At 38.0% G+C, this 17,554-nt stretch overlaps 2 protein-coding genes across 3 annotated transcripts in view; one reads left to right on the top strand and one right to left on the bottom strand.

Moving 5' to 3' along the window:
• Positions 1-17,554, bottom strand: part of LOC115242467 (putative oxidoreductase GLYR1 homolog) — a 34,254-nt gene that overhangs the window by 5,826 nt on the left and 10,874 nt on the right. The gene's annotated exons all lie outside the window — the stretch shown is intronic.
• Positions 12,619-17,554, top strand: LOC115242464 (leucine-rich repeat and immunoglobulin-like domain-containing nogo receptor-interacting protein 3). 2 transcript variants are annotated; one of them, XM_029818773.1, is made up of 4 exons: positions 12,619-13,317; positions 13,786-15,632; positions 15,921-16,203; positions 16,545-17,554. In XM_029818773.1, the coding sequence occupies exons 2-4, from the start codon at positions 13,795-13,797 to the stop codon at positions 17,205-17,207; spliced, it is 2,784 nt and encodes a 927-aa protein (XP_029674633.1). In that variant the 5' UTR covers positions 12,619-13,317; positions 13,786-13,794; the 3' UTR covers positions 17,208-17,554. The 2 variants fall into 2 exon arrangements, with proteins under 2 accessions (XP_029674633.1, XP_029674632.1); XM_029818772.1 differs by having other exon boundaries at positions 12,620-13,426.

The raw sequence follows: 17,554 nt of genomic DNA, 5'->3' as shown, positions 1-17,554 counted from the left end.
TTGATGAAGATGGTAGAAGCTTTGAATGAGCAAACTAGAAATCGTCCTAAACGATTAATGGTTAAAGAACCGTCTCTCCTCTTCTTTCTTTCCGTATGACGTATCATCATGCAATGTAAAGCAATCGAGCGTTCTCTTCCTACAATTTGCACCCACACGACGTACATGACTATACAGGGCGTCTCGAAACGAACAAATTTTAATGATAGATTCTTGCATCAATTTAGAATTGATACTTCCTTCATGATATATCGATGCACCAGCAATTTGTAAATTATAATTAAACTGAGTTAAAAAATCACTTCTCATAGAATTTTCATTTTTAATTTAAGTTTACTTAAAGATATTTCTTGAAAATTAAAGTCATAAAAAAACTGATGTTATTCTATTCAATTTTTGCTACGAGATTATTATTTAATTTCTCAGTTTGATTCAAAAATATGGTATTAAAATTTGCAACGTCTATTTTGAGACACGTTGCATATGTATCAACGTACAAATGTTAAAATTCGGTTGAAACAGAGAGGTGAAGTTTGTAATACTAAATTAAGTTTAATCATTAGCATCTTGGCGAGCATTTGATACAAAATATCTATCAATTGCTTGGCAACATCGCGATGATGTTTATCACATGACTTTCAAAAATATTTCAAGAGGACAAATATTTTCCACTATCAAGAGAGTTTCGTGAGCAGGAAACACACATACAGACTCGTCTAATTTGATGAAAACGACGTCCTTACAAAAGTATCCAATTTATAACGTTGAACTCGTTATTTTAAGAGTCTTCACACGAAAGAAGAAAATCAATTCTCGCGATTTCACACTATTTCTACATCACATACTCGACAAATGAATCTAACAATCTAGACTATTCTTTTCCTTGATAGAAAATTGCAGATTAGTTTTTTCTTACCGACAATGTATATTAAATATTCATGAAAGCTCAGAATAATAGCCAATCAAATATATAATCAAATCAAATTAAAAAGATAAAATAAATTATAAAGGAAAAGAAAATGAAAAAACTTTCTTAAGATAAAATAAATTATATAGAAAATATAAAAATTAAATCAAAGAACGTATGTATGATATAGGAAAAAATCTTCTAAATATCTTTTTGGATTTCATTAAAATTGTTATTTTTAATTCATCGTAATCGTATCGAAAAAATTGTGCTAATCAGAACGCGATTACGCAATATTCACTGCATAAATTCCGCGGAAACTAATTTTGCAAATTAATGCCACGACGAATCTCATAACGTAAAATGTCATACAAAAAACAAGTACGTGACACAACAGGTGACTTGGCAATCGAATAAATAAAAAGAATTGACAGGCAAGAGACGGTCACGACAAGTTGCAATAATGTGCGCTATACGGCCTTGAATGAACTTGGGCAACTTGTACGGCTTCCATGATGGAAGAAATTCAATGATTTTTAGGACAAACACACCGCTGCACACGCTGCACGTGCACACCTTTGCATTTCTTGTCACGATAACACGATGTGACGTCGATTTTCGCTTAATCGTTTGTAACTCGATAACCCTAATGATAAAATGTATGAATTTTTTCAGCATCTGTTATTTTAAAAGACTCATAAAATTCTAAAAGCACATAAAAAAAAAACATTAAAGAAATAATAGTTTTAAATAAAGTACTTTGTAGACATAAAGCGCGCGCAATAAAATTATATTTCGAGAATTAAATGTATCACCAATAAAAACTAAATTATATAACTAATGCATTTACTAATATACATTTCACAAAACAGTTTGTGTTGATTAGCAGATTTAATTTTCGCAGAATTTATGCAGTGAGATATTAGATTATTATATCTTTAAATGAGTCCAATTTTCTCAATATGCCCACGTGTTACGCTAATCGAATAATACCATTAATGGCAAATGGACTTACAAGGTTTTCTTTGTGCATTACTTTCTTACTGTGTATTTTTAATTTCTTATATATGTCTTTTACAATCTGCTTTATCATATTTAAATATATAAAGTCCATAAAATACAAATTAGGGAAAAGAAATACAATTCTTAACAATTTTAGCTCGCGTAAGACTTTATATAAATATTATATAAAAGTGAAAAGACTTGCATCACGCATGTATGGCCTACGAAACACACGTGGGTGAATAACTGTACATGCTTAACATTGAAGCTGACGGTTTGGCGTCCGCATTAATGGTCGATGAGCGAACAATACCATTTGCCATTCCCGCATTGTATCCATTATGCACTTGCAAAACTGCAACTGTGAACGTAACTCTTCATCAAACAAAATATTTGTCGATGAGATTGCCACTTTATTCATCTACATCGAATTTCCACATACATAAAAGATTACGTTATTTTATCTTTTTTCCAGCACATAAAAAATCTTCAAAGTTAAAATATTTCGATTGCGTATCGAATTAATCTTGTCATAAGCAAAAACAGCAAACATGTGTTATCAAATTTAAAATTTTAATACCCTATACAGCTCGAATATGATTTATATCTTACATTTCAATATATATCCTGTACTTATCACATTTCGAATTACGTTCTCCTGATAATATAAGATATTGTAATTGTACTCAGCGCGAAAAACTCTTGGATCAAATATAAAAATTAAGCTTTTTTAATTAAGAGAAATCTATTTTTGATTAACAAATAATCCTTTCTCTTTCGGGTCAAGGAACAATCGGTATAGCTTGCCGAGATATCGTAATTGTGGAATATTCACATATTTCCAATGAAAGCAGAATAATCATAATTGAAAAACCAGGAAACCGAAACACGATATTATTGAATAGACAGCTATTGCGATTAATATCTTAGATAAAAAAGGCTTAAAAATGAAGAAATCTATTTATTAAAAGTGCTTATCTCTTGATATCACTAACAAAAAATCTTTACACATAAAAGAACAATTTGAAAAATTAAATTCTGCAATGAAATTTTGTGTTACAATGTTTGTTTCGCGAAGAACTAGAGAGTCCTATTAAAACTTTAAATTTATGTCTCTCTCTATATCTATAAATATCGATCCGCCGATAATCAAATTGTTTCATTCGGTAGGTGAAGCAGTTTTGATTGACGGCAAAAGATACGAATTAAGCGCACACGCGCGCACGTGATCGCATGCGATCATGCATTTCATTAAACATTATTCCATCATGCGCATATCCACGTAAAATTACGCGAAAACCGAGACTCGCGAGTAATGCATTTCTTATGCATATCGAGATACGGATCTCCTCGCCATTTTTCCGTTATGCAAAAGTGTCCATTGTTACGCAAAGAACACACTTTTGATTTTTTTTCGGTGCTATATGGACACAAGAGACATCCGAGCGGAAATTGGGCCGGTAATAAATTCGATTCAAGTACTGATACCAACTTTGACAGGAATGCGCCCGGTAGCCAAAAAGAAAGAAAGAGCGGCAAGGAATGTTAAACAGCGGGATAATTAGTAAGCCGCCTGTAAACCGCTTCAAAGACTCGGCACTAACAGCCTTACGGACAAAAACGATAAAATTACCAGAGGATGGGATATTCAACGAAATGGACGATCGTTGGCCGTTCAATTGCCGTTTCATTGCCGCGGGATGTACATGTATGACTTACGTAAAAAAAATTTCATAGTCAAAAAAATAAAAAATTTGGAAACATGAGGGTTTCACATAAATGTGTAAAATTTCATAGAAAAAAATATACAGAGAGAGATTGATCGAGGCTGTGTAAAAAAATAGTCAACAATAAATGTAATATTTTTAAATATTTTACATAACAAAAATAAATGTATTGTTATATAATAATATTTTTACGAGCTGACTAAATGAAATTTGTAATGTAAATTAAACCTGATGCCATTTGAATTCGCAACGCGAATGCTTGTAGGCGGAACGAGTCAGTGCAGTTTGGTTCTCGGAGAACGAGATTATGTCGGCACAATTTATTTTAATATTCTATAGATTTGAAAAATTCTATTAATATGTTAGCGAATCCCGATTATTTGCGACAGAATGTATCTCCTTTTTTTTTTTCGATAGAATAAGCTATGAACCGTATCCTGTAGACAAGTAGATTAGGAAGCCAAATTTTTATCGAAGTCGATTTGCTTATAGCAAGTTCGTCTCTTTATTGTTGGGAGATGAAGAAAGCGAAAGCAATCACATTAGCGTGAAAGTATAATGGTTTGAGACTTTCTTGTTTTCACCTTTCCGCAGATGGAATCCTTCATGCGGTGTTATTTTATCATCTATCAACCAAGAGGTAAACAATCGGCTCTTGAGTAAGCAAAACGAATGTCGTCGCTTTGTCGAGATTCAATGTCGAAGTAATCGTCCTTGGTACTTTCCATTCTCGATTTAACGATAAATTGAGAAAATATTATCTGCAAGATATATTCAATTTCTGAGAAAATAAAATTATCGACATTATATCTTTAAATACATTGATATAATTCCATCAATAGTTATATACACTGATATATCAATGTCCAATATTAATAGACTTTATTTATTTTTAACTACCACGGCATATAAAAAAAAAAAAAAAAAAAAAACATGCAGTTAAAAAAGTTTAATTGTATTCTTTCACTGGCTTTATCGTCTTTATAAAAGCATAAAAAGTTCGAAACACCTGGGTGCAATGGCCGTTGCCAGTATCTACGGCCCTGATTCTCTATGCCCGCATTTATATATCTGATACCAAGTATTTATAGCCACGAGTACAATAGCTAGAGAAAGTAACTTGTTTGACAGTTGTGAACCTTTTCACACAAGATTTTACTACCTACACATTTTATCAGAAATGAACCTTTCGAGAATGTCAGTCTGATCGGTAAAATGCCTAAGGCGAAGGCGAATAACGATACTGAGAGCATTAAGAGGAGACGAAGAAGCAAGATAACGAGAGAGAGAGAGAGAGAGAAATCAGCGAAAAAAAGAACGATAGGAGGGGTTCAAGGGGAAAGAGAGAGAGAGTGAGAGAGACAGAGAGAGAGAGAAAAGAAACCGGGGGAAGCGGTCGACACAGCGGCACGCTGAGCAACCGGCACGTTTAAATAAAGAGCCGACGGTAGTTGCGATGTTGCCGGATTGGCTCACTATTGATCTGCGGATTCGTTCAGCGCAGCAGCCAGGGGTCATGCGCCTGCGAAACGGCAACGTCGCGCGTCTCCCAGCTGATCGGGGAGCTCCGTTCTCGACTCGGCCAAGCTCTACCGCCGCCGTTTCATCTCTCTCGTTTCATACAAGAATCGCATTGCCTTGTTGCACTCATGCAACTAGAAACGCGATACGTTGCACGGCCTACCCGACCGTGCGACCGCTATTGCCCCGATTCGTAAAGCGAAGACTTCTCTCTTCCTCCCTGTAAGAAAGTGTGTCGTTCCGCTGTGGTACGAATGTACGAAGACGAAACCCTTCTTTCGCTGCTTTTGCCAGCGCATTGCTCGCGTTACGTAACGAACATTATATTTTTTTCACGGCCGGCAGGGCATATAGAGACACAAGATTGCACCAGCGGTGACTCGCTCTTTTTAAAAAGAGAGCTCATATATAATTAAAACGCTCATTTTTTCAGACTCTACACAGGCATCTATATTTATATGTCGTGATAACTAAAAAAATATTAAAACAATGATTTTTCATAAAGAAAACCGAGTATTATTAGAAGTATTTCACATATCATATGGTTATCAATATTAATCATACTCTATCATCTTCGGCTTCATAATTTCTGAGCGCATCATTTTGTGCCACATCTAAAGTGCCACTCAGAAATAATGAGGACAAAAAGAAATCCGAGTACAATTGAACTTTAACATTCTGAATAGTGCAGCAGACACACCTCAACGCGGTCATTGCGTGTAATTCTCTCGCAACAAAAGAGGTTTATCGTATCTCGAAGAATGAAATTTTTATGAGATCCTTTAAGAGTCATCGATTCTTTCAATGCATCCTTTTCCATCGAAGAGATTCCCATCTTATGACTACTTATCGATTATGACTACTTGTCGTTATGTAATATGCGCAGAAATTAATCGTTCTCTTATTTTTCGGAGAAACCTGCTTTCGATGCTCAATGAATTATATAATACACTTCCAAAAATAGCGCCGCGATCTTTCGAGAATAATTTCCTTAAGCTATTCGTATATATCGCTGTTCCTATTTGGAAAGATCTTATGTAAAATAAATAAAAAACTCTGCTTATATATAATAATCATTTAGAAATTATTTAAAAAACTATTTAAAAATAGGGGATACATACATACATATAATTTAGAAAAAACATATTACTCTAAAATTATTGTTTTTTTAGAAGTGTCTGGTATTTATTTTACACGATCATTCCCGATTTGTTTAAATATTGAAATTGCATTAAAATTCGATATGGATTCGTGATAGATGCTTCATCTTCGTATTTGAAGAAATATCGTATAAACAAATATAAGAAAACTAAAATAATATATTACTTTTATGAATTATATTTTTCGTGCAAAATTGTGTTTTCTTCACCGAATAGTTTCTTTTTTTAGACGCAAAATGGAATCCCTTCTGTAATTTTTAATGATCTCGTTGCACGCGTCGAAAAAGGACGAAGGCGTGGTGACGAGATCAATACGAAACTCATAAAAGTCGTCTTATAGAGTAACCTAGCCGTTACTAAATAGTGCATGTCCTCAAAAGAGGAAGCGCATAGAGAGATCAGATCGAAAAAGCAGATGACCCTACCCTTTGGTACCGCCTCCCCCTGACCATGACCGACGATGTGTGCAAGCAAGAACGGAGGGGGAAGCAAGTTTTCATGTGGCCTTCCCGCAACCTACAAAACTTTGCCAATCGAGGCCAGACTCAATCTTATTATTAGATAACGAAAGTATGCAATCACGTTCTCTCAAGCTGACTGACTTGCAGAAACGGTTTAGTTCGGACATTAGACCGATCTTTCAATCTTGCTTAAATTGCAATCTATACTAGAAAGAATATCCTTTTATAAAAGTGAATAAAATCTTAATGGCAGTTTCTTTGATAAATTTGTAATTAACTATAGAAATCGATAAAGCTCTCTAACAAGTATTACAAATATATTAATCAAAGAATGGATTATTGTGTGTGTATACACATATAATAAGAACCGAGCGCAAGGTCATGAAAGCAAAAATAAAAATAAATATAATTTTAAGAAATTAATTGAGGGGTAAATTTATTAGACGTTTCAGTCCCATTTCGGGCTATCTTTAGCAACCGTGTAAAGCAAATTAACATGCGATAAACATAAAAAATACAAAATTGCATAAATAGTAGGTATAAATGATACATTAGAATATAAATACTTGGATGAATACAAGTAAAAAATTATATCATGCAGTCGTAGCATATGTCGAATCCTACGATCTCATGCAAACCTCCCGGATGGGAAGCCTCCTACTAGTTCCAGACGTTAGAAATAAAAATTTAGTTTGCGTGAGATTATAGGATTCGACGCATACTACGACTGTATGATATAATTTTTTGCTTGTATTCATCCAAGCATGTACAATATATTCTAAAGTACCGCTAACACCCACTGCTCGTTCTCATGCAACTTTATATTTTTTGATTGTATGTTAATTTGCTTTGTATAGTTACTGAAGATGGCCTGAAGTGGGACCGAAATATCTAATCAATTTATCAATTAATTTCTTAAAATTATCTTTATTTTTATTGTTGTGTACAGCTTGCGTTCGGCTCTTATATATATATTAGCTCGTTTTTTAATATATTTGTAGTTAACTTTTCCTCTCTTAAGTTTCTACGAATTTCAACGTAGTAATAAATTTGATAAGAAAATAATAGAGTATAATATATAATATAAAGCATGCTTTGTTTATAATAATATATATAACAATAAAATTATATTATTTATATACGGAATCGAAAATAAATGGCTAATCGTTTGATAATACCGTTCTCGAAAGCTTCTATTTTTAATCGCGATCAGTAGCATTATAAATATTTTAGTAATTATTATTTTAGTAATATTATAATTAGTAATCGTAATTTTATGCTTTGCATCCAAGTTCTCTTTTTTCAATATACAAAGCATCGCTTGGCAACGTCATAAAAGCGTCTCGATGATGTCTACTCGACATGAGTTTACGCTGGGCTTTTACGGTGGCATTTCTCGCCCGACCCGATCGCTTTTATAGATCGTGGCGCAGTCGAAAATGTACGTCGTCGAGGACGAGGGTGACGACGATGGTCGATGCTCAAGGCCGTATCGGCGAACGGTGCGTGACAGTTTAGACAAGTGAGCTGGCACATTTGTTAGCGTGGGTGGAGTCGGATATTTCAAAAAGATCTCATTTCCACTTTCTTTTTGAAATATCAACAAAATTGGAAGAAAAATATGCCAGAATTTGAAAAATATGACAATAAAGAGAATATGCTGTCTTTCAAAATATTTAGACACATCAAGTCTCGAAAAATGGTAATGTTTCGAAATCTCACGAATCATTAGATTCAATAGCAAGATTATCATAATACACATATTATTTTCACATTTTTTGATATAAAGTTCTTTTTAAAATGAGCGACTCAGTCATAGGAAAAAATCTTCCTTTGTCTATTACAATAATGATATAAGCATCGATAGCTTTGTAGAAAGTGTTATCGATATACTATGTAATCAACGATGCCGAATGAGCCCATAAAATTTAAACGACCCCATCCTTTTCTATGTTATGAATAGGTTGAAGGTTGCTCATTAATTCTCTTCCACAAACGCGAATTAATCTAGGAGAGCGCCGCTACATATTTGATGAAGATGATTATACGCATATGAAGCATTTATCTTGAAAATGGTGCGGGTCACATTGCAAACACCATCGGCCTTGAGTGCAAAACAAGATTATTATACATTTAAGTCTTGATATAGATAACGCGCATTTATAAAATGCTCTTTGATGTTTCCATAATAAAAGAAAAAAATTTAATGTAATTAACGACATAAATGAAATAACATTTCAAGTGTTTTTTGAATCGTAAACGATTGAATCTAAAAATAACTTTTACATTTTAGAAATCGTCAAAAATATGACTCGGATCTCAAAAGAATATATTAATATTACGAAAGAATGTGAAATACTCGTTATACAACGGCTGATATAAACTAGGACAATCCTGGACAGCCAAATAGGGATGTAATATTTTTCGCAAATGACAGGAGCCGAATTGCGATAGCCGATAGTCTGCGTCACGAGCGAATAGCGTTTTCGAAATGCATATCGTTATGCAGATTATTACGCAGCTATAACATATGGAAAATTTTATATTTATTAATCTTAAGTTAGAAAATATTAACTTAATCAAATATATTTACTCAAATAAAATGTGTATTAATAAAACGTGCTCTTTTTCCAAATTATTTCAAAGAAAATTGGAATAAAATAATTTTGAATCTCTCATCGATTTTGAATAATTTCATAATTTTGCAGAAATTGAAGTTGAGTATGCTATACAAGGTCTCTATTAAAATAACAAACAGCAAAGCTTGACGCATTCCGACCCCTGTGGCTTGCGTAAACGCGATTGACGTTCCAATAACGCGTGCTATCGCAAATTCTTCGTTCAATATAAATAGTTTTATCGGATTATTGACCTTTATTATATATGCAATGGCAGAGAAGATGAATCTATTAACCGAACGAATAGCTTCGATTATTCGTGAGGCGTGCCTGGTACGAAAGATAACGACTCTCGGCAAATCATAATGGAGTTTATTGACAAATGGTTGCTCTGATTCGCGCAATAAGCAACGTTGCGGCATAACACCACGGCGTTCACCTCATTGATTCGGTCGCGAAATTGTTTCCCTTGCGCGCCAGCATTGTGCGCAATTAACGGGCTCCTACGGTTTGCAAAACAAACCGTGTATCCGCATAAGGCCTCCGCCATTGAATTGATTGTTTGCAAATAAGCGGCATGTTATGTAATTGCTCGCTATTGTCGCGGAATACACGAAACTTATAATCGCTCTGATGCAAAAGAGCATTTTTTTCCAGCAATAAAGATTTTAATTCTTCAAATACTGGAAAATCTAAAGACAAGAATTTTTTTACATATCATATCTTGCGTAGTACATTTAATATATTTTACATAAAAGGTGCTCCACATTTGGTGGAAACTTAGATTAAGTTTTGTAAATGAACATATATCGAATCTTTGATCTCCGAAGAGCTTTTCTAAATCGACTCCGGATTTAGGTAACCCTAAATCTCTGTCTAAGCTTGGAAACAGCGTTGAGCGATGTTTCCGATTCGGCTCCAAATGGCTCGTATATTGCTGGCAAAAGTGAAGAACAAAGTTAGGTCATGGATCGATATTGCACGGTGGAGACCTAAGGGATAACCCGCTTCCATCCTTCGTATATCGTTCAAATACGCCACGATACCCTCTTTATTCAAACAGAAATCAACGAAACACGACAGCGAACGCGTATTAACAGTTATACAGGGTGCCTATAAAGAACTTGCATATGTGGTATTTTGTAGACAAATCCTTGCAATCTATTCATAGATTATTCATGTATTTTCTGCAATACAATATAAAGTAAAATAGTAAATATATAGTGTATAAAATATAGATATATGCATAGCAAAAATAAAACAATAAATGAAAAAATTCAGGAGAAAGGCAGCAGAGTTCGATGTTAAAATAAAAGTGAAAACGTTTATTCTTCATTTCCGTTACGTTAGAAACAGTGAAACTATATTATAATGTACACAGTCTGCATTTGATAAAGCAAAATACAGCGATAAGATATTGCACTTTGTTCCTATTTAGAATATATAATTTATGCTAATGACAAATTCTGTTTACGTTCATAATATGTAAAAATGAAATATGACGTTAGAATACATAATATGCTGTATCATTACCTCTAATATATCTCTAGAACCAAAACAAAATTAACCAACAAACGTTATTTATTATTAGAAATTTCAATATTTGGCGGCATATAATTTTTTTGAACCGCATAAAAGCTATAATGAATAACTCTTTTTATTTTTACATCTCAACTCTAGAAGTATAGATTAATACGGATCGATAATATTGATTTTCATTTCAACGGAATTTTATTTAACTATTACGAGTGTTTTGATTCATTGAGAAATGATTGCGGTTTCCAAAAACGCTAGACATCGAGGCACCATAACGAAATAGATTTGATTAAACGCGAGCGAACGTGGGAGTATCCTCTGGCTAAGATGCTCGTGAAATTCTACCGTCTGCACGACCGGTTCCATTAGCGGGAATCAATGTTTAAGGCCTCATTCTACCGCTGACACGAAGTTGCACGGTATGTCAGCACAGCTAACAATTGGCAAAAATTTCTTTATCTTTTAACATTTATCTCTGAACGGTTGAACAAAATAGTGATAACAACTAAGTACTATCTCTCCAGATAATAATAATAATAATAATAACAACAACAACAACAACAAAAGTTGGAAATATTCAAGGCAAAATACAATTACTAAACATAATGCTATTTATAATCAATAATGCTATTTATTATACGAGGAATGATTTCTTTCTTGATTCTACATTCAGAACTTTGTTCCATAATGTGAATAGCTCCTAAAAGTTCTATTTATGGCGCTACATCTTTATCTACAAGACATTATCGATGATGCAGAGATTAAAATCTTTCTTTCTGATTCTAGATTTGTTCCAGTCTTAAAAAGAGTTCGTAATTCTATTCGTAATTTTCGGATCCTATTTTTAAGATCTGATTTTTACAATTCCATTTACTATATTAAAAGAAAAAAAAAAAGGTTTTTGTTGATTCTATAATAAATTCTAAGTTTGTTTAATACATTTTACTAGTAATATCAGATTTGTTTAGCCTTGACCGTGAATGTATGTTTAACATGTTTTACTACAGATGTCTAATTTATTTAACTTGAACTGTCAGTGTATGTTAGAAGCAATGTGTGAGATATAAATTGATTAGCTTTACGCTTCTCTCCGATCGCTGAAAGTATTCAAGGAAGTGCTTAAATATTGTTAATCAAAGCAAAATTAATCACGGCTAAAACGCACTTGTTTCTCGATCATATGTGGTAGTCTTCTTACAAACGATGAAACAACATCAAATATTTAGCAGCTAATTTGGCATTAAACTTGAAATTATTTTGGATCGTTAATCGCGATATTGCGATATAGCTCGAAGACGAGAGCCAAGATATCCGACCCGAGAGAAACACCTCCGGAAATACCTTCGAGAAAATATTGAAAAAATGATCAGACGTGACGAACCGATGCTGAAATAAACCTGGGTCGCTGTGCCAATGGCACGCGCATTTCGGAGGATAGAATATCGAATAGAACGGGAAATCCCAAACTCTCATCAGGCATTCGACAGGGCCATTGCCGAGGGGCTGCCTTCTATCCAAACCCTTCTTGCCCTTGCTCTGCCACTGCTTTTCGTTGAGCGTTGAGCCGCTCTTTTACAGCTGTTCTCTCTCGCACCTGGTACTGCCCTCCCGCCACCCTCTTCCTCTCTCTTTTATCCTACTCGTTTCACAGAGAGACGCCGACGAGGTCTGCGTCGGCGCCGACTGACTGGGGGAGTCGGCGACGTTGCCGTTTCGCTCAAACCGGCGGTCGCCACGAGGAGAGTCCGCTGCTCCGATAGAGCCACGACCGGAGCTCCGTTCCACAGTCGCTTTTTGCATCTGACGCGCGGCGGGTGGATGCAGCCGGCCACCGGGAGCGCGATATATATGAACGTGTCATGTGACACACGGTGACAAGTGGTGCGCGCTACGGCGTTGCTGCACACGACGCCCGACACGAACGGGGACGGTTATCGAGACGAATAGAAGGAGAACGAGAAGGCGTGACAAAGAAAAAAAGAAAGAAAGAAAGAGAGAAAGAGAGAGAGAGAGAGGGAGAGAGGGAGAAGGGGTAGGGAATAAGAGACGAAAGAAAATAAACCGTTTTTGCGTGTATATCCTCCGTGCGTGCGTGCATACGTGAGATCACCGGTGTCGGTTTAACGTTGTTGATGGATTGATATTTCTCTGCGGTTCTCTTGTGGTGCTCCTTGTCCCGGTGCCAATACGGTACGGTACAGGTGAGCGCAATTATGTTACCGGCGCGATACGACGGCAACATTAACGGACAACGACACGTTACTAATACCATCTTCGAATCATCATTCATCATCAGCGTCAATATCGTCGTCGTCGGACACGTCAGGAGACTCCTCGACATACCCGTCGTCGTGAAACACGGTGCCGTTGGATTCCTCGTGAACGGTTAGGCTCCAAGAGCTCTCTTCTCCTCTTTGTGTTACTATCCGTCTCGCTTTGTCCTTGGGAGCGAAATATTCGGGGTAGTCTGCGGGGAACACGACCGTGATTCTCGGTAGGTAGATAGTAGAGCGGAAGAAACAGAAGAGATTCGGAATGTCTCATGGGGGGAGCTTTTAGAGGTACAGAGGATGCTAAATACGTGGTCGAGTGACCGATGTATCGAAATTATTGCCGGTATCGAGCGGACAGAAAAAAAGAAAAACAAAGTAGAATCTGATCGTGAGCTATAAATAAAATCCTTGTCTTTTAGTTGTAGTCTTAGTCTTTTAGTAACTAACCCCTGGTTAGTTTAGTAGATAGTCTAGAGTCGGTACAGTCATAAAGGACTCGTTCGAAGAAGATTTACGTGTGGAAGCCCCTTTGTCAGGGATATGGGAAATCACTGTATCTGTGAAAATCGTCACATTACAGGTCTTAGGAATGCGGGAGCGGGTGGTGAGGGAAAGCGATGGTCTGCGCTCGAGGTGGTTGATCTTTCTGGTCGCGGTGGTAGCAGTGGTACGAGTCACGGGTGCAGCTTCAAACATACTGTCGTCGGTCACGAACACGTCGTCGCTATCGTCGTCGGCCACATCTTTGCAAATAAAATGTCCTGGTGGTTGCGAGTGCACAGACAGCAGCAACGGCGGCATCCTGGTATGCGTGGAGCGCAGTTTTCTCGGTCTTGGCTTGCCCCGAGACGTCACAAACGTGTTGCTGAAGAATGTTCAAGCGGCTGCGATTCCAGTGTCCGCCTTAGAGGCATCTACCAACTTGCAAAGTCTGGTTTGGACGTCAAGCGGCATCGAGAGTGTAGAATCTGGTGTGTTCCGCATCACCACGCATCTCGAGCGACTCGACCTAGGTGATAATCGGCTGTCCGAGCTGCCATCGGACGTCTTCCATCCATTGCATCAACTTCAGTACCTGAACCTCACCGGAAACCGGTTAGCCGCGTTGCCGCAGCTGCTGTTTGACGGCCTGAATTGTCTCCAGGAGATTCGTCTGGCGGCGAATCTGCTCTCCGTATTGCCTTATCAGGCGTTCGCGCCCGCCAGGGAGCTTATGCGACTCGATCTCAGCAGTAACCTATTGGTTTCGCTGCCGGATCATAGCTTTCAACCGAATCAACAACTGCAGGAGCTACGATTGGCCGGCAACCGGTTGACCAAGCTGCCATCTCGGTTATTCTCCGGCTTGACTCAACTAAAAGTGCTCGATCTCGCTAATAATGAGATCGACACGCTGCCTCGTGGCCTTTTCAGCGATCTCATGACCTTGGAGCACCTCGACCTTAAGAACAATCCAATCGCACGTCTCGCCGACACCGCGTTTCAAGGCCTCGCCAATCTACGATGGCTTAGCCTGAGTCATCTGCCGATCTCATCGCTGCCTGCGGAGGTCTGGCGACCCATTAGCAGACTAAGGACTCTCTTGTTATCCGAGACTAAACTGGAAAACCTCCGGAATGAGAATTTGGCGGGTCTGATCGAGCTCGAGACTCTGGAGATCAGGAACAGTCCGTTGCGCGAGATCGGTCGATTGACTCTTAACGAGACGCCATCTCTACGTAGAATCGACTTGCGGAATAACGATCTAACTTTCCTACCGGCGAATGTGGCGAATCTGCCGCTACTAAATGAATTGCAGCTACAGGGCAACCCGTGGGCTTGCGATTGTCGTATGTTCTGGTTCGTCAAATGGGCGGAGAGCAGAACGCATCTACAAACGGCTTTCCAGAGTGGATTCAAATGCGGCCATAAAGTGGGTGGTACTGTAGACACCCTGCAGACGTTGCGTTACCTCAAGTGTAGTCCACCAATCCTAGTACGAGCTACCAATACCCAACAGCATCTCCTCCTGAGCTCGGTGTTGCTGGAATGCGAGTTCATCGGGAATCCTGCGCCCTCCTTGACCTGGGTCACTCCGAATGGTCTAGTTTTTCACTGGATGCCGGACCCGGCCTTTCCCGATGCCTTCGTCGAGCATCCGCCTGTACACAGCTGGTTGTCGAATCAGCCGATCGTTGACGACGGCCGCATACGTGTTCTGGAGAACGGTTCTCTCTACATCACGATGTTGCTACGGCAAGATGTGGGCAAGTACAAATGCACGGCGGTGAATCCAATCGCAAACGAGACCATCTACGTGACATTGCACATGGACCCGGTAACCTTGCACAATATCAAGATCTTCAGCATCCTCGTCGGTGCGGTCAGTACTGCGGCGTTCCTTCTACTCACGCTGTTGGTGCAACTGCTGCGGTACTTATTATTGAAGTGAGTATCAATAGTGATATAATAAGATGACATATATATCGTATTTTTCTTATATATCGTATACCTTGCAACACTATAAAATGTATTGTCAGTATTGTCGATCCGTTAATAGTTCGCGAATGACAGTAATTGTTCGTCAAGAGCATCAACTTTGATGAGTAGACTGAGTAGACCAAACAACTCGCAGGAAGATCGGGCGCAATTGATAAATTCACCTTTAACAATTTCGACGATTTTCTATATTTCTTTCGTACTCTCTCATTAACGGTTTTTCCATATTTCTCACAGATGCGGATGTGCCAAGTGGTGCGTGTGCTGTAGACATGTAGGAGCAACGCCGCGGGCAAAGCAAATCTACCAAATGCTCGATAACATTGAGCAGTACAAGAGTCAGCAGCTTGAAAGACTGAGGGAGAACTATACGCAACAGGTGCACAGAATTAAAGACAACTGCGCTCAGCAAGTGGAATGGATCCGCGACAGCTACGAAGGTCAAATGCAGCATATACGGGATATACGGGATTACGGTACCAGCCACCTGACTGCGTTGAGAGATCAGTATTATGATCAGGTACGATATTCTGTGCGATTATTCTTTATGGCAGAATTGTATTCTTTACAATTAAACACAATTTTTTTAATTATCGTATTCGCATCTATTTGATATACGTGATTTCGTTGCAATGCGCAAATTATTGTGTGCGAAAAATCTTATATGTGCGAAGCTCGTTACATTGTTTTGATCTACATCTCGGTGTTAGCAAAATAATTTTTTATCGAGAAAGCAGGATCGAGCTTAAGAGTCACGTAGCGCGGATTAATTGTTGCGATAATAACGAGATAATGCGAGATATCGTCGTATATGCAATAAATGTACATACTAACCGCGTCTATTTCTCTATTTTTTCGCAGGTGAAGAGAGTACGAGATTACTCCACCAGCCAGTTAAACTGGGTGCGCGAGAATTATGTCTTCCAACGGAACAAAATCCGTAAGTTCAGCGCTCATCAGGTATTGCGATTGCGAGAGAGCTACAAGTACCAACAGCAGACGCTAGTCAAAGTGCTGGAGAATTTGCCGAATCTGTATTTCGACAATTGCCGGAGCGGCTCGTGTGGCAAAAGTAATTCCATGGTGTTCGATCCTAGTAAGGACGATCTCAGCGCCATGGATACGTATTTCAAGGCGAAAATTGATGATCTAACGGCAGGGATGAGTCTGGAGGATGTTAATAGCGAATATTATACGCCGACTGAGCTATCGTCGGCCAGTCCAACTGGTCAAAATATGATGGATGGCATTCATATTAACTACATCGAAGAGACCGGTCCGCCACCGCCGCCTCCAGGACTCATCTCGATGTTATCTACTTCGACGATGCTACAATGTATTGATGAGTATGACAGCATGTTATCCGTGTGTAACAACTACGAAAACAGCAACAAGCCAATTTTTAGAGGCCCAAATAATACAGACATTCTGGCCAAAGAATCGCGGAAAGAGATTCCGGAAGTCCTGGGACTTCTAACATCTAGTAACAGTCTACCTGATCTTTCACGCGAGACTAAACTCTAGCCGACAGCTCGTTAAAGCAGTCACGAATGGGTTCCTGCTATCGTTTAAGTTATCAGAAACATAGAGAGAAACTGTTCTCGAATAATCGATAAGATGGAATGGAATGGAGGAATAATCGTTACTCTGTTCGATAAGTGGGAAATTTGTGTCTTCGATATCGAGAAGACTGCTCGAAGCTTCTTCCGGTTTTGATTGTACGACTAATTCGAGTAGAGTGTCCTAAAAGACAGTTCGAGAACTCGTGCATTAGTGCCAAAAAAACGGAAGATCCTTCTTCTGTCGAGATCGAGACTGTCGATTACAACAAGTGTGCGCGAGTGCTAACTTAGAAGAACAAAAAAAAAAAA

This window comes from Formica exsecta, unplaced genomic scaffold, assembly GCF_003651465.1.
Source record: "Formica exsecta isolate Colony F162 unplaced genomic scaffold, ASM365146v1 scaffold599, whole genome shotgun sequence".
Taxonomy (NCBI): Eukaryota; Metazoa; Arthropoda; class Insecta; order Hymenoptera; family Formicidae; genus Formica; species Formica exsecta.
This window is presented reverse-complemented; position numbering and strand designations above follow the sequence as displayed.